The sequence below is a fragment of the Pelophylax lessonae genome, assembly GCF_965119305.1.
Source record: "Pelophylax lessonae genome assembly, chromosome: 4".
Taxonomy (NCBI): domain Eukaryota; kingdom Metazoa; phylum Chordata; class Amphibia; order Anura; family Ranidae; genus Pelophylax; species Pelophylax lessonae.
The window spans coordinates 536,178,798-536,204,228 of record NC_138771.1 but is presented as its reverse complement, the minus strand read 5'-3'; the positions used below and the strand labels follow the sequence as shown (position 1 = coordinate 536,204,228).

Genomic DNA, 25,431 nt, shown 5'->3' with positions numbered 1-25,431 from the left:
TGGCATTCCCGATACAGACACCTGCCGAGTTTTCCCAAGCGCAAAAGATTCCGCTGGTGTTTTAAGCTCCTTCAGTAAAGAAATGGTCTCCATTTCAGTTTAATCCGACGCTTTGTACTTTTTCTCTTTTTAACACCTCAGGTGAAATTCTGAGCTGGTTACGAATTTGGTCTCCTTTCAAAAGCAGTATATTTTTCTGTCAGCCGGAAATAAAACTGTAAGATTTATTTTTTGTTTTTCCTTAATGGTAAACTGTATATTTTACAGAGACATGTGAAATGGCTGTTTGGAAAATGACGACAGTACATTTATATCAGACTGTTCTCATTTTTAGAACATTGTTTTCCTGGCAGTAAAACTCAATTTTAACCCTATTTCCTATAATCTTATTCTGACACTTTCTAAGATCACTTTACAGTGCTGCCTTGATCTGTTATAAAAGCTCTGATATTGAGGTTGTTCTCAGCACAAGCAATTAAAAACGCATGTAGTATCGCAGGTTGGCAGGCATTTTCAGACCTGCAGCACTGCATTTTTAAAGAACCTTATTAGGATGACAACATTTTATTTCTCTGTCACTCATTGACAGACGCAGGATATGAGGACTGAGTCTGTCAATGAGCTTAAGAGAAAAGAATTTTACGGTAAGTCAAAAATCCAGTTTTTGGTGCGCCAAAAATGCAGCAATCCAGACTTTTTTCTGTAACACACTGAACACACCCTGGAATTCATAAAGAGTGTTTGTGCCTGTGACAAATCCGTGTACCTGTTGTAAATGGGTACATAATTTTATCACATGGAGGCATTATGAGGGGTGGCACTGAGGCCAGTAAGTCCATACTGGCCATTTCATCCTCAGTATGTGTTTGTGTCACACAGCATCATTGGTTGCTAAGACGCTGCAGACTGTGCAGCCGACAGCATCATAGCAACCAAGCATGCTTCATTGCCCCCGATCAGGGGTCAGTCGGGAAATTCCTGTCATTTACCCAATATGGCTCTTGCCATATTTGGGTAGTGATGTCCGCCAGCATCTCCGGCCTCTTGGTTTACATTCACTGTTCGGCCAGTCTGAATTGGTACTGTCTGCTACTGGAGTCGGCTTGGTAATGCTTCTTTACCATTCATTATATTTTTCATAGACTTCGTGTGATTGACCGAGATGGAGAGTTAGGCAGTTAGACTGTTCACACTTTGCCCAATCAGGAAAAGCCTTTTATTCAAAGGCCAAATAGAAAAGGTCTTTTTATCCTATCTATTCTCTCTTTATTTGCCGGTGCTGTTTACTGTATGTAGGTGCATTAAAGCACATACAATGGCCACAATGTTCTGTAATGGGAATAGTTTGTTTCAGCAAGCTTGGCTCAAAACAATCTATTTTAAGTGAAATTAAACTTGCAATCCTACATTAAGTGATCATCTACTATGAAAAAAAGCAAGATCTAATTTTTAGGTTTTAATCTGTTACGAAGTAGTACTTGTAAGTGAAGCGAGAGGACTACTTCCAGTGTTGGCCAGAAGCCTCAGAAACTTGCTTATTTGCTCCACGGGTGCTGATCAGCAGAGATCTTTATACTTGGAGCCTATTAGAAATAGTTGTTGCACTTCTTCCAAGCAGATCAGTGTTTACCACTTAGAGATCTACCACTGGATCAGCATGACAGCCAGGGACCAGGCATTATCAGAAAAACAGTAGACATTGGCAATCTTCATAATTTCCCTGTATAAGCTTCCTTTAGTTGACTTTTTCATTTTATCATTGCTTTTACTGAAGATGATTGATTAAAAAGTGGCTGAAAACAAACTCTGCGTTTTGTCTCTTACTACTCAACACATTACAGAAACCAATGCAACATCTTGTATTTTTTTTTTTTTTTTCCAAGAGAAAAATAAACCAAATAAAGATTGTTCTGTGCTGCAGTTTCCTACATTCAGATAGATATGAATTACTCATGTTTTCCTGCCAAAGGATTTGTATTTTTGTTCAGTTCCGAGATTCACACTGCTCTTTTACAGTTCCGTCCTTTCAGGCAAGGCAGATCTAATTTTTCTTTGCTGCAGTGGAAGGTCAAGTCCAGGTTTTAGACCATATTTATGTTTCTCCAAAATTTAGGATGTAACCTGAAGCATAGGCGCAATTAACCTTACCCAAGACTCAGCACAACCGAGTGGCTCCTTGTGCTGCTTTTTCCCGTCCCAGTATGAGCTTTGCTGTACAGAGAACTGCAAGAGGTTTGATACCAGGTCAAATTCTAATTCACTGCTTAATAAATACAACATTGTCGTCTGTTTAAAGCCTAGTGTTCAGCCTTAAAAACCGATTAAAACCCAAAATAAAACCGCCATATGTAGATACCCCAGTGTGAAATGTTAGCATATTGATAAGCTGTTAGTCTACTGTTTGACTGCCATGCCGCATAATGAGAAAACTTTAGTAGTGCTGGAATTCTCAAAATTATAGTATTAGCATTTCTGACTCTTCTGTGATGATGTATTCCTAAGCAGGAATGCTACATATACAGCATAAAGGTAGGGATTTTGTAGAATAATTCTTCCCATCTTAATTTCAGGACCTATATGAAGCTGGAGAGAAAAAATGGGGGACTGATGAAGTGAAATTTCTGACCGTTCTTTGCACTAGAAACAGAAAGCATTTACTGAAAGGTAATTTCAACTGTTTTGATGTTGGTTCTGTTGATTTCATCTCTGCTCTATAATTCTTGGAACACATTGCATTGTTAGCTGTTCTAAAGAAGACCTAAAGGTAAAATATTTTTCATTTTGGCGTAAAGGAGCATTATAACCCCCCTCTCACATATTTTTGCCTTCTGTATCTCGTTTTGGGAGATTTCTCTTCATGTCTTGTCCCATAGCCAAAACCGGAAATGAGAGGCAATTCCTCCGAACTGGTTGGCGCTGAGGTCACAAGAACTTCCCTATTGGAAGATCATCCTCTATTACTGAAATGTAGGCTTTTTTTTCACTTTCACACTCATGATAATGTTTTAAAGGAAAAAGGGGGTGAATATCCCAGTGGGGGCACAGGCAGCAGCAGAAAACTGACAGATATTCAAATCCCTCACCACTCTATCCAAAACTTAAAATGTTTTTCCTTCAGTTACACTTTAAGCCAAATCCTAAGGATAGAGCGGACCTTAGTTTACCTAATTCAGCCTATCTTTATCAACCCTACTTCTGCTAATTCAAAGGAAAGTCCTGGGTGGCTATAAGGGAATAATCAAGAGTGTTGCAGGCAGTATCCGCACAGAACTGAGAAAATGTACAACTTCTGTTTCTTGCGTTGTCACAAATAGTATTGTATCTGTGTAGAGGCTCAATAAATTTGAAAAATTAGGACAGAGCATAGTGTACCTGCTCAGTAGAGTTTACCTTCTGCTTCCCATTCCTCTTTTGTCTGTAATGAGATTATCCTGGAACACACTTGCTGGTGGTGCTGGAGCATCCTCTTTGGTGCCCCTCACCTACATTAAGTTGGATGTAAAAAAATAAATGGCAATACTAACATGTTTTTGACAGCCACCAATTCAAATCTAACCTGCCATGGATGCTTGAAAGTGATTAGTGATAAAAGAGGCTGAGGGGGGGTTCCATTTTTTTTTTTTTTTTTTTTTTTTTAAGTTTCAATGGTTTTTATTGAGTTTTTATAAAAGGCATAACAGTGCAAAATGAGCCAACACGGCTCAACCATGCCGTTAGAAAACGGTACATCATATGTAATACATGAAGTATAAAGATGCATATACAGATATCTGCAAGATCAGGAATCAGAAAAAAACAAAAAACATTAGCAGTAGAATTAGCTAGACATCTACTAAATCAAGGTGGACACAGTGCCCCCGCTCTATTACACTAAAGGTCAGACGGTCCGGTCCATTTTTTAACTGGCAAGGGGTCAAAAGGACTGTTTTACAGCTGCTCATTTCTTCTTTTTTTCCTCTTTCTCTGGAGCTGGGATTTCTAAGTGAAGTAGTTCATGATTTGAGATGTTTGATGTTGAGGTTAATTAAAGGATCACTAATCCCACATGATCAAAACTATCAATAAATGCTGTGATTGCAGATTGATGGAGGCTTTTCCTCCCTCTTATCCTAAGACACAGACTGAAGGGGCGTGACACGGGTTGATTTTCTAAAGGCAAATCCAAGTTCACTTGGAAATGCACTGCAAGTAAACTTGGAAGTGCAGTCATTGTAGATCTGAGGGGAAGATCTGAAATTAGGGGAAGCTCTACTGGTTTCTATCATCCAATCATGGGCAAGCAAAAATGCTGTTTTTTTATTTTCCTTGCAAGTCCCCCTCAGATCTACAGAGACTGCACTTCCAAGTGCATAGATCTACATAGATCTACAGAGACTGCACTTCCAAGTGCATAGTGGATTTGCCTTTAGTAAATAAGCCGCAATGGCTGTGACTGCCAGAAATCCACCCACACCATGTTATTGGCAAAAATAATTGATTTGATATCAAATATATATTTGGATGACCATTTAAAACCCTTTATTGAGATTAATAATTTATTCCTAGTCTTTATTCCAAAGGCTTTAAAAAAAAAAATGTTTTTATCTATTTTGAACATGTGAATATTGGCAGAGGACTAGAAGTTCCTCCTGCCACTGTTCCCCTGCAGACAGAATGGAAAAGATCTGCATCATGTGATAGCTATATATCGATTAGGAAAAAGGTACTTAGATGTTATGTGTTTTTATTAAAAAAAATAATAATAAACTAATTACAGTGGCATCATCCACATACAGAAAGAGAAGGGATACTATAAATTTAAACCGTGTGTGTCCAGTATCACTTTAAGGCTTCTTCTCAGGAAATGCATCTTGTAGTCGAGCAATCTTAACAAGGGACAGCAAATCCCATCTTTTTTTTTTTTTTTTTTACCACTTGCATTTTATTCTGCCTAAAAAGATGTTTTCAACTGACAGGCATTATTCCATATTTATGATAAAAATGCTATATTTAGTTGATCAGAATCCTTGTATTACCCCATTTTTCAATACTGTTTTGAGGCATCCATCTTTTCCATGTTCTTTGAAGTAATACGGTGTGAGCACAGCTTGAGCTTGGCCTTTTCTTCTCCTTTTTTTTTTTTTTTTTTTTTTACAGTTTTCGATGAATATAAAAAGATTGCAAAAAAAGAGATTGAGGCCAGTATAAAATCTGAGATGTCTGGTAACCTTGAAGATGCTCTCCTGGCCATTGGTAGGTGTTTTGTGATCTTATTGTTGTCTTACTGTTTTTGTTCTCTAGAGATAAGACATTCTACCTGTCTTTCTTTATAATGGCTGGTTGGTGGGGGAAGGACGAAAAATGTTTAAAGCAACATTGAAGGCGCCATTAAGAACTAGGCCTCATGTGTTGTACGAAGAGAGACCCTGTTGCTAAAAAAAGCAATTACAGCCTAAGTTTGGTAAAAAGAATGAGCACAGGGGATGTTCCAATATCCCCCCCACCACCTTCACCCTGCTGTAATCTTCTGGTGTGGTGGAGGTTAATGCTTCTATGAATGGAGAAGGGTGGTGGAAAGGGCAGGCATAGTCAGTTAATCTTGATAGGTGCCTGTCACAGCTCCTTATGTATGCACGGGAAGATTATGGCGGTAAGGGTAGGAGGGCATCAGAGGAAGATTTTTACTACACTGGGAGACAACCGCACAAGGGACACATTGAAGGCAAGTCATGCCCCTTGTGCTGTTTGTATTTACTTCTCCTGCTGCTTGTGGTGCTGAACTCTACTGCGTTGAAGACCTAAACTTGTTGAAAAATCATTTCACGCTTCTGTGTCAAATGTTAGCATCGGCTGCTGCGATATGTGGTTTCCTTTGCAAGCCCCTATGCCACTACACCACACATTAGTGAGGTTGGAACTGGCAAAAGTAACTGCAGGGGACCAGATATCTGACACCTCAAGACTTGTGCTGGATGCTGACCATCTAGTAGCAAGCGAGTTGGGCAGTGGGGCAGGTTTTAATGGTTTCTTTACAGAGATGCAGCCTCTTGGCAAGTTATCAACAGAATCACTTCAACCCTTCCCTTGCCACATCCATGTTGCTGGCATGTAAGCAAACTCCCAGCTACTATACCAGTCCAATTATTTCTACTTGTACAGTATTGTGAAGCCCCCTCCACTGTGTGACCTCCCCCTTTGCCATGTGTCCCAGGCTCACCTGTCTCTCCTGGATACCTGGGACCTCCATGGTGGAGATGGAACTGGTCTCATTCATCTAGTACAAACCCAGAATTATTCAGCTCAATGGGGCACAATTGACTTTTGGAGCTTTTAGAGCCTTAATGGGTAGAACATGTAACCTATTCCTGCTCCTGCAGCTTCGTCCTGATCCCTTCTAATTGTGACAGCAGGTCACAATTTAAAAAAAAAACACGCGCCATGTAGGGTTTCGTCCACACGGCCATGTCATTTACTCGGAGTCCTGTGAATTAAAGAACTACAAGTACTGACAGCCTTTGCAGCTGATGGCTTGTAATTCTCAATGAACTGCCATGGCATGATGAGCGCTCTAGTAGTTTAGTAGCGGACTGCCTGCAGAAGCCTGAGATTGCACCCACAATCTTCTGACCATGGGTGCAATGCCTAAAAAAAAAAAAAAAATGAAAACATTGAATACACCTTTTTATTTTTTTTTACCTGCTAAAAAATGTGCATTTTTTTTTCAATATTTTATTTATTTATTTTTAGAAAGGTGAACCAATTTGTTTAATTTTTTTTGTATGTAGTTTTAGGTTATTTGCACTGCTCTACAGAACTCCCAGACATATACAACAAGTATAAGCCAAGTGTCATCTGGTTTATTTAGCAATTTTCAGAAGCTTATGATTTGACAACACTGCTTTTTCTGCTTTTGGTATCTACCTAGAATTTTTTAAATCTGCCTATATAGGAGGCTTCTATTAGAGCACTTTTTACTGTAAAGATTATTAATCACAGGATGAAAAGCCCCATATCGAAGCAGAGAAAAGATCGATTTGTAATGTAATATTGACTGACCTATTTGTCACACTCTGTGATTCATCTCAGTGAAGATAATAGTGACCCCCAGTGCACATAAATCTGGTTGTCCGCATTCTACCCCACCGGGTGCCTGTATGATAAAATATTCTCCCCAGGTGTATGTTACATCTGTATTAATAGTAAGTCAGCCGGTGGCCCTTCTTACATAAATGCTGTTCAATATTGAATTCCCTTCTAATCTATTATGAATTTTCTCTTGCAGTGAAATGTACAAGGAGCAGGCCTGGTTACTTTGCCGAAAGATTGTATAAATCCATGAAGGTGAGTTATCCACTGCTCAATTAAATCTTCTACAGCATATTACATCTGTGAGCAAATTCAATACAGAGAGAAGAGTTGGGATCTCTAGAGGTTCCAGTCTATGAAATCTCTATGTAGAATATACACAAAGCTTCCTATTCTTTCTCTACGCTTATAATTATCATTGCTGGTCCCAAAACACAGATGAGGCTGTTGAGATTTGAAATGAGAACTTGAACACCATCAATGTGATCCGGTGTGTGTATGCTGGAAAATGAAGAATGTTTATGCTGCATTGGGGAGTACCTAGTAGCACATCTGCTTTTTATTCTTCACAACTATGGGTTTTATATGCCAAGATGGATTTTGTTTATTGGCTTTTATAAGCTCTGCTGCCACTTCTACTTAAAACACAGCCTCTACTTTCGTTCTGATCAATGGGGACTGTATCCCCTTCCAGTTTTATCAGTCTTCATATTGCCTACTGCAGAAACATTCTTGGCTACCTGTAAACTTCAGATAGAGAGATATAGATGTATATGTAGCACCCTCCTAGACAGGTGCTAGGTAAAAGCATTTGTTGCTTTATCTGCTTATCAGGGGAGCCTGATCTTTAGTTAGGCCTGCTCTCTGTGCTCTGTGTGTATTCATCTGGTCTGAGGGAATGTCCCCACTGCATCCAATAGGTAGGCCTGTTGGACAGTGGAGGAAAACAACAACAGAAAGAAACTGACCTAGTGCATTACCACTAAAAATATTTATTAAAATAATAAAAGGTAAACCTTATACTCAAAAAAACAGATGTGAATATTTCACATATTAACATATACGACATGGGATCTCCAAGGTAGCCAGGGTACTACGCGATGCTGGATGGCATGCTGTGTACCGCATGAAAACTGCTGTGGCTAGGCTTGGACAGTGGAGGAAACCTGGCCAATGTTGCACAAGCTTTTTTAACCATCCCATTGGGTTGGCACCTGGAGAGGTGCATGATGGGATTGGAGATAAAAGCGGAGAGCACATGAGGCAGGGCATCTTTGGTGGGAAGCAGAGTCTCAGGAGGAGGGTGATGGCTGTCTCTCCTCCTGTCAGGTTAGAAGGTGGTCACAGGCAGTCTGCCTAGTGGCCCAGAGTGTGGAGCTGAGCTGTGAGGTCCAGGAGAAACTGATGGTGGAGCAGTGGCGGAGGTCCCTGTGAAAAACAGTGTCCGTGAGTACCAGGGAGCTTGCCAGGGGTCTGCCCAGGAAGGGGACCACTCCAGGGAAAGTCAGTGGACAAGAATCTGCACACACAGTGGGTCAGAATGGGGGTGCCAAGTTAGACCCTGAAGAGAAGCTAAAGTACAGTTCATCAGTTAAATCTTCACCTCAGTGGCAAAGTGAAGCAGCGGCCTTGCCGCATCCTCCGCAGATAGTTGTCCTCAAGTTGTGCATAGTTACTAGGAGGAGTACCCCACTCATCCCTTCTCCCATCCCACTATAAAATAAAAACAGAAAAAAACAAATCCCCTGGACTGTTCATTAACTGAGCTAAGTGTAAAGTGAGGAATATTTTACAGACTGTTGCTATGGGTAACCCAAGGGAATCCGTTTTAAGCAGCTCCCAAGGGAGTAGTGCTACGTACAGATAGAGACCCACACATCAATAAAAACCGCTGAAGGAGAAGTGTGTGAATAAAAAAAATATTCATACTCTCCTCTATGGCTGCAGGATCTGTCTACAAATGTGTTCTTGGAAGCTGAGCCAGCTGTGGATCAGGCCTTTGGGTGGATCTAGACATTCTTGTCAGGATCATTCCAAAGCCTGAAGTAACTGTGTGACATGGGCCGACAATGGGCTTTAGCCTCCTGTTGCCTGATTCTGGGTCACGGGAGTGCTAAAGTAAGTGTGCTCCTGTGACCCAGAAGAGAAGTAGGGCCAAAAATGCTTTGAATTTTAAGTATTTGTTTTAAAATGCATACAAACCCAAATCTGTCTTGAGGAGAGCACAGCGTTCACAGAATTCAGAGTTTTTTAGTACATTGCAGCTCCTTCATTGGCTGGCCAGTAGGCTGCAGGTGGGAAGGTGACAGCATTGTATTCCTTAAAGTAGATCTTTACCCAATAAAACAAGCTTTTTCTGCCTGGATTCCCCCCCCCCCCCCCCACACACACACACACACATAGTTGGGTGGGTTTTTTTTTTTTTTTTCTTTTTAAGAGTTTCTAACCTTTATGTTCTGCAGTACAACACATTTACCTTTCTAGTAGAGAATGACCTAGCACCCCTGCTGTCTCCTGGGATGTGTGGCATGTCACGTGGTTTTGGAACCAGGCAGAGACCTGTGGCACATCTGAGCACAAGCATGGTGTTTCCCGCACATGCAGGCAGACCTTGCAGATATAAAAGGCATTCTGTGACTGGCTAAGGTTTAGCTCTTGATGTCACTGCCCCTCCTTTCCACCTTTGTCCCATCACAAAATGCCTTTTATTCATTAACCACTTCCTGACCGCCCCATAGCAGATTTACTGCTACAGGGCGGCCGCTCTGTGCAGAATCTTATGTATATATTCATGATTCTGCACTTCTGGGTTTTGGACGCAAGCACACTCTGCCGCCGGCTTGTTCCGGCTGTGATTTTACACAGTGGGAGCTGATCAGCGGCTCCCACGGACCCGATCTCCCCTGGGACCGCTGATCATTCCTTACACTAACAGAATGCCAGTCTGCCTATGTAAACAAGGCGGATTGTCATTCCGTGAATACAGAAGGCATGGGTCCTGTGTTCCTATAAAGCACAAACACTGATCCATGTCTTCCACTAGTAAGAGCACCTCCCCCACTACACTGAAACATTAGCTAGGCACACATTTAATGTCCCTGATGTTAACCCCTTCCCTGCCAGTGTCATTAGTACAGTGACCGTGCATATTTTTTAGCACTAATACTGTAATATGTCACTGGTCCCCAAAAAAGTGTCTAAAGTGTCAGTTGTCCAATTTTGGCAGCCGCAATATCGCCGTCCCGCTATAAGTCGCTATATTAGTATAAAAAAAAAAATATCCCATAGTTTGTAGATGCTGTAACTTTTGTGCAAACCAATCAATATATGCTTATTGGGATTTTTTTAAACAAAATTATGTAGCAGAATACACATTGGACTAAATTGATGAAGACATTTTAGATTTTTTTTATGTGTTTTTAAAACCGAAAGGAAAAAAAAATTGTCGTATTGCAAAAAATGGCCCGGTCAGGAAGGGGGTAAACCTTGAGGTGAAGTGGTTAAAAAAAGGCGTTTTGCGAATGGTGTTGGTGCTGAACAAGCAATTCCCTCCACCCCTCACCCTCCTTCCCATGGTCCCTAATCAAGAAGGGTAGCCGCTTGGCATAAGACCTGGAAAATTGCTGTGATCACTGTTGTAATAGAAGCAACTACTATAATTGTCTGCTTCCACAGCAGTTCCTTCGGGTATAAGATGTCCATGCTTCCATTGTACCAAGCTGGACCAATGTAACTTTGCAATAAAATACTAGACCACAACTTTTGGTCCCTTTCACACTTGTGTGACCTGTCCTGCGACTTGGGACTGCAAAGTTGCATTACAAGTCGTACGCCTTCCATTTCCATGAGTACCAATCATATCTGTGCAACTTCAAGTCGCAACTACTTCAAAGTAGTTCCTGCACTACTTTGGTCTGACTTTGATGCGCTTTGAGGTCCATAGACCTCAAGATTTCACAGGCATTGCTTAAGTCCAGGCAAAATCATGCATCCATCATGCATCCTTTAGGTCGCACAAGTGTGAAAGGGGCCTTTAACGTAAAGCATCTACCAGCGCATTATGGGGCAAGTCATTTTAAATTGGGGTCATTTTAGTTTCCTTGTGCTGCAGGACGTTGACCCATTACAAGTGATTAATTTGATGCAGCTGACTAGCTAATCATGTAGTAGATAATTGTGGTTTTCATAAAAAGCTTGGCATGTGTTAATGTGTAGAACTGTGCACAGGTGAGTTAATTAAAACTTGTTGCATGTGGTCGCTTCACTCCAGTTTAACTTCATTCTATTACGATTAAAGCACATCCCAAGGCTATAATATCCTTTTGATTATGACATTATAGAGGTTCTCGATTCAGAATGCTTTGATGTTGGCATGAAATGATGTTAAGGCCCTGGTGGACTGATAAGAGCAAATCCCCTAGAAGTAGAATTTAAATTTTTTAATTGGTGCCAATTGGTCAGCCATAATGAATATGTATGTGTGTGTGTATATGCACAGTTTTAAGAATTTGGCATACATGCAATATTTGTTGTTGTAAAAATTAGGCTTCCGCATTGAAACAGTCTGTATATATATGAAGAAGTTACCTAGTGTTGCTGGAGTGGTCCCCAGTTTTCTGAATGTGAGGAGGAAAGCTATAAATACATTTCTTATAATATTTTCTTTAGCGCTGTGTCACTTTGGCAACTTCTCAGAGGAAGAAGCGAGTGTCATGCGCTCTCCTGGTAATGTCCGGGTATTTTTTTTCTCACTCACTGAAGGATTTGTTCTTTTAAGCTCCAGTGGAGCCGAACCACATGTGACAAATGAAGAGCGAAGCAGCAGCTCCACTTGGCATTCATTAAAGCTCGGCTGTCTGCTCAGGGCAGGGAGAGAGCTAAAAAGACAGAGCGAACAAAAGAGCACAGGGAAGAAAGCAAAAAAGACACAATAACCCTAAGTAAAACAAGAATACCGGTCTCTAAATATGGTTTGCAATTATTATATAATGATGAAATATATGATGAAAACCAAAAAGGTGTTTTGGGTTATTAGAATTGGATAATTTTGGGGGTGATGCTAAAATCTCCTTTATTTTGGGATTGTTGAAGAATCATGTTGGGTTTTTTATTTTCCGACATCTTCATTTTATTGGAAAGATGTATTTTTTTTTTTTTTTTTTTTTTAACTTCCTGTCCTATAGACAGAGCAGAAATTAAACAAAAACTCTCCAAAGTGAGGTAAATCCACTCTTACACAGTTGTCACTGGACTAAGTTTTAATATTCCCCTCTATGCTTGGACAGCTCAAAAAGTTGGAATTTCCCTTAACCACTTAAGCCCCGGAAGATTTTACCCCCTTCCTGACCAGGCCCTATTTTGCGATTCGGCACTGCGTGATTTTAACGGACAATTGCGCGGTCGTGCGACGCTGTACCCAAATGAAATTGACGTCCTTTTTTCCCACAAACAGAGCTTTCTTTTGGTGGTATTTGATCACCTGTGCGATTTTTTACTTTTTGCGTTTTAAACAAAAAAAGAGCGACAATTTTGAAAAAATAACAATATTTTTCACATTTTTTTAATATGAAATTCCCCCCAAAAAATATGTAAAAATCAAAAATTTTTAACATTTTAGGCCAATTTGTTTTCTGCTACATGTGTTTGTATTTTGATTGGTTTGCACAAATGTTATTGCGTTTACTAACTAAGGGAAAGATTTCTGTCATTTTTGGTGGGTTTTGTTTAACGAGTAATGGCGGCTATCTGCGATTTTTTTTTTTTTGCTTGACTGCGACATTGAGGCAGACAGATAGGACCCTTGACTGACATCTTTTACACTTTTGGGGTTACCAGTGACATTACTACAGTAATCAGTGCTATACATATGCACTGTTACTGTACAAATGACACTGGCAGGGAAGGGGTTAACTTTATTGGTGATGCAGGGGTTAAGTGTGTCCCTAGGGGCGTGCTTCTAACTGTAAAGGGGTGTGGCTAGTGATGTAACCACAGAGACATACGATCCTACATAGCAGGATCGTGTTTGTTTTTGATCCTGTAGCAGAGTAGTAGTTTTTTGACTCCGTCCCTGTACGTCTAAAGGGGGAATTGCTTGGTGCCTCAGGCCAAGAAATGGGGGTGGGACTTTTACGGGCAAGTGAGTTTACACACAATTTATAAAAAATAGTCAAAATTTATTTATATACAATGTTTGGATACAATTATTTTACATATATCCAGTGCATAGGTGTTTGGGTTATAGACCCAAAATGTGTTTAGAAGAAAGTAAAGTTTTGGAGAGTATCCGTGACATAGGTGAAAAAGGTGACTTTTGTTTTTGGACGTTGTTCTCTGTTTTTTCCAGGCTTGTTGCTTGGAAAAATATGTTCACAGAGATCCAACAGTAGGTCCAAAGCGTGTTTTAACCAACGTGTTTTGGCTACTGGGTAGCCTTTTTCAAGGATTTTTGTGGTTATCACCAATTCTGTGGAGATAGTGATAAGTATTATTTTTGTCTTTTTTTTATATCATCAATAATCATGTTTATACAATGAATAATAAATAGTATAATAAAACGATCTTCAGTTTTCAGTTTTAACAGCAGTTTCAAAAGTATTGATTCTCTGGTTTTATATGGGGGGCGATCAGACTTGGGGTGTATTCTGGGGAGAGAATGGGGAAAGGGGGGGGGGGGGGTTTGTTGTATTTTTTGCACCTTTCGGGAGAGTAAGAGTTCAATATTCCTATCTATATTTCCTATAGATAAGATTAGATAGATTAGATTAGATAAGATAGAAACTGCTGTTAAAACTGAAGATCGTTTTATTATACTATTTGTTATTCATTGTATAAACATGATTATTGATGATTCTTTTTTGACTATATAATTGTACTCTGTCACCACTTGAGCCTCTCGCCTGCCTGTTCAATATCGCACCCGGCACGGTAAGCCCCTGGACAGCCAGGGGTTAAGATGGAACCTTGGGACAAACCATCTCCCTCAACAAGATCCCCCTCCCGGAGATCTTGGTTCCTCCCCTCCGTGTCGGCGGCCAATACGCGAAGACGGACCACCGGATGCGCGCGCACCTTCGGGCGCATGCGCAGTAACCGGGGATCGCGCCTATTGCGTAACAAGCCTAGTATGTGCGGGACCTACGGCGCCTGCGCGACAGGCTTTATAAGGCCAGGGAACCAGCGTGTCTCCACTACTCCTTCACACTGAAGGGACTGGAGAGACAGAACGGCAGCACGAGGAACAAACCACCCAAACAGTAAGTTTTTCAAAGGATGGTGTACCATCCACTGTAAATACCACAAGTCACTCAAGAATAAACTAAACACTTACTAGCTCACTGGACTTTATGTATCTTATTTCACAACAGAAAGTCTATTAAGACTGAATACCTGTGACTATTAATGATTGTGCGGGAGGACAAAGGTTTTTTCACCCCTTGACTACTATATACCATATATAAGAGTAAGTCTATATGCTCAACACCTATACCTGTGTATATATACATATGCATATACGTGTATATATATATATATATATATATATATATATATATATATATATATATATATATATATATATATATATATATATATATATATATATATCTATCTTAACAAAGGATCTGGGAATATTTTTCAGTACCTTACCCTAAAGGGAAAAAAGAAAAAACCTCCAAAAAATCAGTATTAAGGTGAACAGGTTACATCTACTGTAAGTACCTCACCTCAGAAACCACAAAAAACCTACCCCTATACCCAGCACAACCATTAATATTATATACATGTATCCTCAGATCTATTCAGCAAAAGAATAGGATACTACTCTCTGCACCCAATAACCTTAAGAAATTGGAAGACAACCATACAGTAAGTTGTCAGATACTTACCTCAAAACCTATACAAACCTAGAAACTCACCTAATACATAATGTATACATATATATTCCTCAGGCTGCACCATAGTGGTTCCTGTTGCGAATCCGTCCAGACACAAGGAGGCTCACAGGAATAGACAGAGAAAGTATGTATATACCGAAAAATACTAAATAATAAAAAAAGTATATATATAAAAAAAGACAAAAATAATACTTATCACTATCTCCACAGAATTGGTGATAACCACAAAAATCCTTGAAAAAGGCTACCCAGTAGCCGAAACGCGTTGGATAAACACGCTTTGGACCTACTGTTGGATCTCTGTGAACATATTTTTTCCAAGCAACAAGCCTGGAAAAAACAGAGAACAACGTCCAAAAACAAAAGTCACCTTTTTCACCTATGTCACGGATACTCTCCAAAACTTTACTTTCTTCTAAACACATTTTGGGTCTATAACCCAAACACCTATGCACTGGATATATGTAAAATAATTGTATCCAAACATTGTATATAAATAAATTTTGACTATTTTTTATAAATTGTGTGTAAACTCACTTGCCCGTAAAAGTCCCACCCCCATTTCTTGGCCTGAGGCACCAAGCAATTCCCCCTTTAGACATAGCAGGATCGTATGATCTCTGCAGTTAGATCAGAGAGCCTTTCTCCCTCTCCACGGGGAGATTGCGAGTGACCGGCGGACATCATGTCCGCCGGTCACACGCGCGGACTTTTAGGGAACAAGCGGGGGCGGGAGCGCGCCTCCGGCGGCGCACGCTCACCCCCTAGAGGCTCTCAGGCTAGCGACGTAGTACTACGTCACTTGCCTGTACGGGGCTGACCGCCGCAGTAAATAGTCGTGCGGCAGTCGGCAAGTAGTTAAAGTGTTTTTGTAAAGCCTTTTTTTTTTTTTGATAAACATTTCATACTTTTCCTGCTCTGTTTAATGGTTTTGTACATAGTGGCCCTGAAACACCTCTTCTGGAGTCCCCTGCTGATGTTCTTTGCCCCCCTCTTCCCCCTCTTCTCAGAGTGCCCCACATAGCAAGCTGCTTCCTATGGGGGCATTCGTGTAGGCTCCCTTCTCAGAGGATTTGACTACCAAGTCTCCTGTGAGAAGAGAGAGCGGGAAGAACTGCTGCGGACAGGCACTGGGCTGGATCAAGATCAGGCTCAGATAAGTGTTTGAGGGGGCCTGGGAGGAGCAGCTTTTGAAAGTTTTTGTACCTTAATGCATTAAAGCAGAGCTATAGGAAAAAAAAGTTATAGCCCCATCTATGTCCTTATTTGCCATCTATGTCCCATTGGGGAGCTATAGCTTCACCTTCTGTCTACTTTTTAAGGTACCATATTTGCCGGCGTATAAGACCACTGGGCGTATAAGATGACCCCCCCCCCCCTAATTTTCAAGTTAAAGCATAGGTTTTGGGCTATACTCGCCGTATAAGACTACCCCCCCTTCCGAGGTAAGTAGGTGTAATATCTCAAAGAGCTGGCTGGATGCGCGGGAATACTGTACCAGTATGTACCGTAGCTTTGGCTACATACAGTATACCGCGCTGAGCCAATCACGGTGAGCGATGTATTCTATTATTGAATACAAAGCCTGCTCGGATTGGCTGAGTCAGAGAGGCGGGCTGATGTTACTCTCTCTGACTCAGCCAATCTGAGCAGGCTTTGTATTCAATAAAAAAATATATCGCTCACCGTTATTGGCTCAGCGCGGTATACTGTATGTAGCCGAAGCTACGGTTTCATGCCGGTACAGTATTCCCGCACATCCAGCCAGCGCTTTGAGAGATTACACCTACTAACTTACCTTGGAGATATTTGAGAGATTACACCTATTTACAGGATTTACCTTGGAGATTAATAGGGTACATACCGGTACATAGGGTAATAGGGTACATACTAGTACAGTATTCCTGCACATCCCAGTGCTTTGAGAGTTTATACCTACTTACCTTGGAGATTTTTATACTCCGCGTATAAGACGACCACCCCCCTCTTATTTTGGGGGATGTTTTTAAGGTTAAAAAGTCATCTCGTATCATGGTCTCCCAGACTCCTCATGCTCTTTGGCATTGTCCCCCGTTGGGGTGCCAAGGGGCTTTGTTTTTATTGTTGTTTCATGTCACTAGTGGGGGACGACAGCGCAAATTAATCTCCCCTATGACTTGCGTTCTTCCTCCCACTTGTTACTCTACATCCCTGTTAAACGATGTTCCTATTAACAATTTTGTTCCACTCTTTGTTTTCATACCACAGTTGAACACTTCATTGTTGTTGATTCCTTGTCTTTGGTACCTACTACCTTATGCTGTGCTCAATGCCACACTGGATTGTACACCCTTTATTCTTAATAAAAAATTTTGAACAAGAAAAGTCATCTCATGCGCCGGAAAATACAGTAAAAAAAATGTTTGCTTTATATAACCTCTTTGATTTCAGTCCTGGTAACAGTGGTCACCAGGACAAATAGGCTAAATCGCAAAGACAGTAATACCTACCAGTGGTGGGGTCTTCAAACTATGGCCCTCCAGTTGTTCAGGAACTACAATTCCCATCATGCCTAGTCATGTCTGTGACTATCAGAGTTTTACAATGCCTCATGGGATGTGTAGTTCCGCAACAGCTGGAGGGCCGTAGTTTGAGGATCCCTGCGTTAAACAAACCAATTTTTGGATTAGGAACACATTAACTATAAAATTAGTAGTTGCCAACTACTTTATTCACCTTGTCTATTGTATTTTTTCTAATGCCAATAGTGGATAATATAATATTTGCTATTATGTAAAATACACTGTTCAAGTAGTTTTTAATTTTAATAATATTGGAGTAAAATAGACCAAATTCACAATTGTATAGGGGATAAAATAGTGTGTTTTTATTGCTTAATAACAAATTAATTCTATGTTCTTTTGATGGACAAATTTATTATAAAGTGGGTCTATCATCTCGTGAATGCTCCCCAATTTTACCCAACAATCATCTGCATTCATCATGTACTCCAGTGGGGTACTTGATCTGTTTCTGTTGTAGTAACAGTGAATAAATTCTTCTGTCACAGGGCTTGGGCACAGACGACAACACACTTATCAGAGTGATGGTTTCTCGCTGTGAAGTTGACATGTTGGAAATCCGTTCAGAGTTCAAGAAGACGTATGGCAAATCTCTACATTCCTTTATCAAGGTGAGAGCAATGCACAGTGGGAGCCACACAAAAGAGCGTTGATAGGATTTAAACCCAGACTGCACTGTTTTTAAAGGAGCACTTTACAAAGTGATTTTTGCTGCAGTGGTCGTTATGTAAAGGTGTTTAAGTACTTTACATCACTACTCGGCATGAAACACATACTGCATTTGTCAAGCATGGATGTCCGTGTCTACATAAAAATAGAAACTATGTTAGAACCTTTAACACAAAATAATGTGTTCATTTTCGATGGCAGTCCGATGAGCAGCTTGCAAAGATTGAAGCTTTTATTGAAATGAAAGGCACAAATGCCTTGATGCATTTTTTTTACTAAAAGGTGGCTAAGACTCAGTGGAAGGATTGCTGTGAAGAAAACAGCAGGAAGGTGCAAAACACACATTCATGTGTATGTGTTGCTTCCATGCCTGCTGGATAAGTAAGGCGTGGACTTCTTGCCAACCACAGGATTTCAGGTTTGACATTTATCCTAAGGCTACACTTGGCGCACCTGCCTTCAACTAATAACATCTTTGGTGTCCAAAAAAAAGGCTGTAATTGTTCATTTCCAGGTGATCATATTTCCCTGTATATGGCCAGGTCATAACATTAACACAATGGGCTCCATTCACAGAACTAACTCCCATGAGAGATTTAGGTGTCGGGACACATTTTGGCTAAATATCGCATGCGATCCTGAAACTGTCAATTTACTAGACCGCTTGTGCAGTATTTACCGAAAAAAGGTGAAAATGCTCAGTAAATACCGCATGAACAGGCATTAAAATCCATTCACAGAAGGAAATAAATGAAATACATGTGAAATTTAAGTAGTGGTCCAAACATGCGGTATTTGTGGGATGTGTACTAATTGATAACCAGTAAACATTATGGTTGAGGAGCGGGTGGCCTCTGCATCCTTAACAACTGATGAGTCATCAGCTGTCAGCAGGTTTCCCTGCTGACCGCTGAATCTAAAAAATATTCCTGGCAATAAAGATTCAGGAAATACAATGTTGTAGCCCCCCCCTCCCACTGACAGCTGACGACTCATCGGTTGTTAGGGACTTGGAAGCCGCCTGCACCTTAACAACTATGGGGTCCATTCACTAAGAGTTCAATAACGGCGAATAAAATGCGGTAAATCAGTTGTGAAAGTTCAATTCCCTAAGAATTTACTGTTAAATACTGGTATTTGTTCAATTTAGCAGTAATTACCACATTATTGAATGCAGTAACTTATCACATTGAGCTGGTTAAGGAGCGGACCATAATTTGATTGGGACCCCCAGGCTGTTTTTGACAATGCTGGTTGCTAAGCAGCGGGCCAGGAAGCTGGTTGCCACGTTCTTCGCAACTGATGACTCATCAGCTGACAGCTGATTGTAAAAATAAAAAAAATAAAAAAGCGACAAAGTATGGAAAAAAACATCGCCCCCCCCCCCTTCCAGTCCATACCAGGCCCTTCACCCCCTCATGATGTCAGGCACCCAACATGTACCGGTCCACGGAGTGACAAGAAGCGGGGCCACCAGGTGACTTCACCAGGTGGCCCAGCCCCTTAAAGTGGAACTTCCGCTTTAGGTATTCTAACCCCCTGACATGCCACATTTGGCATGTCATTTTTTGGGGGGGTGAGCGGGTACCTAGTTTTGACAGGTACCCGCTCCCACTTCCGCTCGGAGCGCCTCGGCGCCCTGAACGGAAGTTCTCCTCTCCCCCTCCCTCCCTGCAATCTTCTGGGACATGTCAGAGGTCCCAGAAGATTGCCGGCCAATCACGGCGCATAGCGCAACTCGCGCATGCGCAGTGGGTACCCGGCTGTGAAGCCGCAAATTGTCACAGCCGGGTGCCCACAGCAGTGATGCCGGCGCCGCCGAGACCAGAGGGAAGAGGATCGAGGCTTCGGGCGGCCGCATCGCTGGATCGTTGGACAGGTGAGTGAAAAGGCTGGAACTCCGCTTTAACTGTAGAAGAACTGTCAAATGGTGAAGGAGGCATTCAGCCTCGGGAGGGAAGCTGTGGCTAGCCGTCCTCGGGAGGAAAGCTGTTATTTTTATTTTTTTCCGGGTTCTGCTGGTGCATGGGACTCGTGATTGCGATGAATTTACATCAGGGGACAAAAACTTTTTTTTTTTTTTTCTTTGTGACACTTTTTTTGTGAATGGGTAGGGGTACGATGTACTTGATACTCATTCACATAGGGGGGGCTGGGGGCTTTTTAGAGGGGGCTTCCCGATTCCGATGAGCCTTGTGGTCGCGGACAACCACTGGCCACGGTTGTGGGGAAGAGGCCCTTGTTCCCATCAACATGGGGACAAGGTGCTTTGCCGGGGGGAGAGATTACAATCAGCTGCGAGCGGGGAAGACAGCTGATAAGTCCTCAGTGGTTATGGACGCGGCAGCAGGCTTCCCTTGCCTGCTACTTAGAAACCAGCTATTTGTCAAAAAACAGCCTGGGGGTCCCCCAACCCCCAGGCTGTTTTTTGACAAATACTGCATGCGAGACTGCAAGCAAAACCCTGGTGATAAATATCGCAAGCGTTTTAATGCTCTGGTCCGTTTATGAATTGGCCTTTAGCATGCAGTAATTTATGCAAATGAGTAACATGATACCTTCGCCACATGCTGTAAAGCTTTGTGAATTGACCCCTATGTTTAGTGGTTAAGGACGCAGGTGGCCCTTTCGCTCCTTAGCGCCTATTAATGTTAATAAATCTGATGACTAGTGCCTGTTCTCACTACTAAAATACCACAAGACTTAATAAAATACCTCATGCGGTATTTTAGTAGCTTTTTTTTTGTGACTGCAAAAAAACCTTTTGGAAAACGCTGAGCAGTATTTTGCCACATTTTTAGGTGGAACAATACCACTTTGTGAATGGAGCCCATTATCCTTTACCTGCACATACTTAGGGAAATATGCTGTAGGTTCTTTTCTAAACCTAGAAAGATTTTGGCAGTTGTTGAAAATATTATTATAAGTACAGTATCTCACTAAAGTGAGTACACCCCTCACATTTTTGTAAGTATTTTATTATATCTTTTCATGTGGCAACACTGAAGAAATGACACTTTGCTACAATGTAAAGTACAGCTTGTATAACAGTGTAAATTTGCTGTCCTCTCAAAATTGCTCAACACAGCCATTAATGTCTAAACTGCTGGCAACAAAAGTGAGTACACCCCTAAAAGAAAATGTCCAAACGTGGGCCAATTAGCCATTTTCCCTCCCCGGTGTCATGTGACTAGTTAGTGTTACAAGGTCTCAGGTGTGAATGGGGAGCAGGTGTGTTAAATTTGGTGTTATAGCTCTCACTCTCTTACTGGTCACTGGAAGTTCAACATGGCACCTCATGGCAAAGAACTCTCTGAGGATCTGAAAAAAAAATTGTTGCCCTACATAAAGGCCTAGGCTATAAGAAGATTGCGAAGACCATGAAACTGAGCTGCAGTACAGTGGCCAAGACCATACAGTGGTTTAACAGGACAGGTTCCTCTCAGAACATGCCGCGCCATGGTCCACCAAAGAAGTTGAGTGCACGTGCTCAGTGTCATATCTAAAGGTTGTCTTTGGGAAATAGACTTTTGAGTGCTGTCAGCATTACTGCAGAGGTTGAAGGGGTGGGGGTCAGCCTGTCAGTGCTCAGACCATACGCCCCACACTGCATCAAATCGATCTGCATGGCTGTCGTCCCAGAAGGAAGCCTCTTCTAAAGATGATGCACAAGAAAACCTGCAAACAGTTTGCTGAAGACAAGCAGACTAAGGAGATGGATTACTGGAACCATGTCCTGTGGTCTGAGGCGTGTGGTGTCAAGCGTGTGTGGGGCAACCAGGTAAGCATTACAAAGACAAATGTGTCTTGCCTACAGTACAGCATGGTGGCGGGAGTGTCATGGTCTGGGGCTGCATGAGTGCTGCTGGCACTGGGGAGCTACAGTTCATTGAGGGAACCATAAATGGCAACATGTAATGTGACATACTGAAGAAGAGCATGATTACCCCCCCCCCCTTCGGAGACTGGGCCGCAGGGCTGCATTCCAACATAATACCGACCCCAAACACACCTCCGAGACCACTGCCTTGCTAAAGAAGCTGAGGTTAAAGGTGATAGACTGGCCAAGCATGTCACCAGACCTAAACCCTATTGAGCATTTGTGGGGCATCCTCAAATGGAAGGTGGAGGAGTGCAAGGTCTCGAACATCCACCAGCTCCGTGATGTTGTCATGGAGGGGTGAAAGAGGACTCCATTGGCAACCTGTGAAGCTCTGGTGAACTCCATGCCAAAGAGGGTTAAGGCAGTGCTGGAAAAAAAATGGTGGCCACACAATATTGACACTTTGAAACCAATTTTGACATTTCCACTTAGGGGTGTACTCACTTTAGTTGCCAGCGATTTAGACATTAAAGCGGTTGTAAACCCTATAAAAAAAAAAAAAAAAAAACCTGCAAGACAAAGGCATAATGAGCTAGTATGCATCGCATACTAGCCCATTATGTGTAACTTACCTTAAAACGAAGCCCCGACACGGACCCCCGGACATCGATGCGGGCGCTGCCATGATCCCTCGTCGTCTCTTCCGGGTTCGGCGGCTCCGGCGCGCTGATTGGCCGGAAGAGACGGCTCCGGCGCGTTGATTGGCCGGAGCAGCGATGACGTCACTCCCGCGCATGCGCGCGGGAGTGATTTTTCCGGCAAGCTCCCGGCAAGTTAATTGAAGGTCCCCCGGGACCTTCAGAGCGCATGCGCCGCTCGCGCGAGCGGCTGCATGCACTGTAAATATCTCCTAAACCGTGCCGGTTTAGGAGATATTATTTGTACCTACAGGTAAGCCTTATTATAGGCTTACCTGTAGGTAAAAGTGAAAAAAGCGGGATACTACCGCTTTAATAGCTGTGTGTTGAGTTATTTTGAGGGGACCGCAAATTTACACTATTATACAAGCTATACACTCACTACTTTACATTGTACAAAAGTGTAATTTCTTCAGTGTTGTCACATGAAAAGATGAAATAAAATACTTACAAAAATGTGAGGACTGTACTCACTTTTGTGAGATACTGTATATGCCTATCAATTAGGAAAGACAATTGACAGTTGACATCATGTAAACCTATTTCCCTGACATTTTGCATTCCAGGGAGACTGTTCTGGAGACTACAGGAAGGTGCTTCTGAAGCTCTGCGGAGGAGAGGACTGAGTCAAATACCCATACATGTGTCCAGGAAAATTCTTTATATATGTAGAAGTCCTACTAGCAGTAAAATAAATCTTTTTATGATGACTTTCATGTGTATGGTTTTTACTTTTACTGTCAATAATAAATTGAATTTGAATAACAGCAGAGGAACGTTTTTTGCTTTGTTTAAAATATCTTTCTGAATCTTGTGCTCTGAGTTCTCCATTGTCCTCTGGATTTACCGTTTATTCTATAGCAATTAAAATGCAACTCCAGCCAAAAAAAACAACTTCACATTTTAGGTAGTGCAGGGGGATTGTGAGCACATCAATCAGCATTTATTTTTGCTTGGGTCCCCATTGGGGAGATTTTCCCTTACTTCCTATCTTGGTGACATGACAGCAAGTGAGGGGACACATATCATCTGTCAGATGTCCTTCTTTTTTCTGCCTAAAGCAGTACTTGAAGTCTGTTTAATAAAAAATGTGAGCATTTTGTCTTTTCTGCTATCAACCAAAAAAAGCTTGGAAAAGAGGTTGATGGCATAATTAAGGTGAACATGGATGTAGCATTACTGGAGGAAGGCACTGTGCGAGACAAGTCTGCCATAATGTGCAAATATGCTGTATATACTCTTTGCTGAGATTTGCTGCAAAGAAGCCAGTTTAGGGCCATGTTACACTAGAGAACCTGATGCAAGGTGGTAACTCACCAGGCATCGGTCACTAATAGAGCATAAAAGGAGCACACTTAAGATGGCTTTATTCAGTGAGTCATTTGCAGGAACTGATTCACTCATCCCAGATTATATGAATGTTTTCCTCAAAAATTTTAGTCTTTTTATTTTTGTATTTATTTATTTTGCATTCTTTTAGATAACCCATAGTGCATTGGGAATCCCCCTGGGTTTGTATTAAACCTGAACTTCATGAATAAGGGTGTTACTATATGGTTGAGATGCCATGGGGACCAATTCTTTCTTTTGAATGCAGAAGGGAAGTGTCTAGGACTCACACAGGAAGACAGCACAGCTTACTGTATGCAGAAAAAGCTGCTATAGTGGCCAAGACCGTTCTATTGTTCTAGTAGTAGGCATTCATTTTAACCAAACTGGTGCAATAAAAAGTGACGGAAAACATGGAGTTGAGGTTTAAACGTTTGTTAAAATAACATTTGAAATCAATATAAAACAGTTTACAAGCATAAAAAAAACTACAGAAATACCATTGATCCAAAACTGTTTAGGACAAAATAGTGCATTATTAATATTTTAAAGTAGAGAAGAAGGCAGTCCACGTTATCTTACAAGCTTAGTTGTTGGGAAAATCTTCAAAAACTGGATTTAAGCAAAACTCATGTTGAAAGAGTAAGCTTTGGGCTACATCAGCAATTTAATCTTTTCCACTGAACGATTGAATTATTTGTTGACCATTATCTTTATGTCAATAGGGTGGTTGCCAACCAAGTGGTTTCTAAGAGAACAATCAGATGTGCTTACTTGAGCTGACAGCCTCACCATGTTTTTGCCCAGTTTGTCATTAAAAAAGAGGCACTCCAGTTGCACAAGTGTTCCATTATAATTTATTGGAAGAGACAGGGGCCAAATGCAGCCTGTCCCAGAGCAAGCCACAGCAACCAAGGAGTGCCAATCCATGCACTGCCATCCTATAGAAACTGATCCCCCCCCCCCCCCAATCCAGCCAAAAAACACCACCTTAGGAATCTAACCTCTACTGTGTACAGGCAGCTTTATCATTTTTGTGAAAGTCGCATGAAAAGCTTTCCATTGAGGCATTTGAATTTGGAGTGCCATAAATAATCAAGCTTTGGTATCTTGTACTGCACATGGAAACTACCCGATGGGGGGAAAAAAGAGGAAGGTGTACCATGTAAACATTAAATGCCTACAAACACCTGCATTGCATTATGACATGTGGTGTGCAATGCAGTTACGGAAGATGTCTGCAAAGTTTTAGGTGATCCCGAAGGGCAGCATCAGCAACAGGTGTGACCAGAAATGTGTGGACTGCCAAGAAGAATATCAGGCACAAGTAAAGTTTTTAATAGAATTTAATTTATTTAAAAATAAGTGAATAACACAAATGTAAATGCACC

General features: G+C 41.5%; 1 protein-coding gene across 1 annotated transcript in view; it reads left to right on the top strand.

Annotated features, from left to right (window-relative positions):
* ANXA4 (annexin A4) overlaps positions 1 to 23,408 on the top strand; it is a 92,355-nt gene extending 68,947 nt beyond the window's left edge. The window contains exons 8-12 of the mRNA XM_082255582.1: positions 2,571 to 2,664; positions 5,137 to 5,232; positions 7,262 to 7,320; positions 18,010 to 18,132; positions 23,278 to 23,408. Coding sequence (XP_082111708.1) covers positions 2,571 to 2,664; positions 5,137 to 5,232; positions 7,262 to 7,320; positions 18,010 to 18,132; positions 23,278 to 23,337 — 432 coding nt within the window. The 3' untranslated portion in view covers positions 23,338 to 23,408. The remainder of the gene's footprint in view (positions 1 to 2,570; positions 2,665 to 5,136; positions 5,233 to 7,261; positions 7,321 to 18,009; positions 18,133 to 23,277) is intronic.
* Positions 23,409 to 25,431: the final 2,023 nt, after the last annotated feature.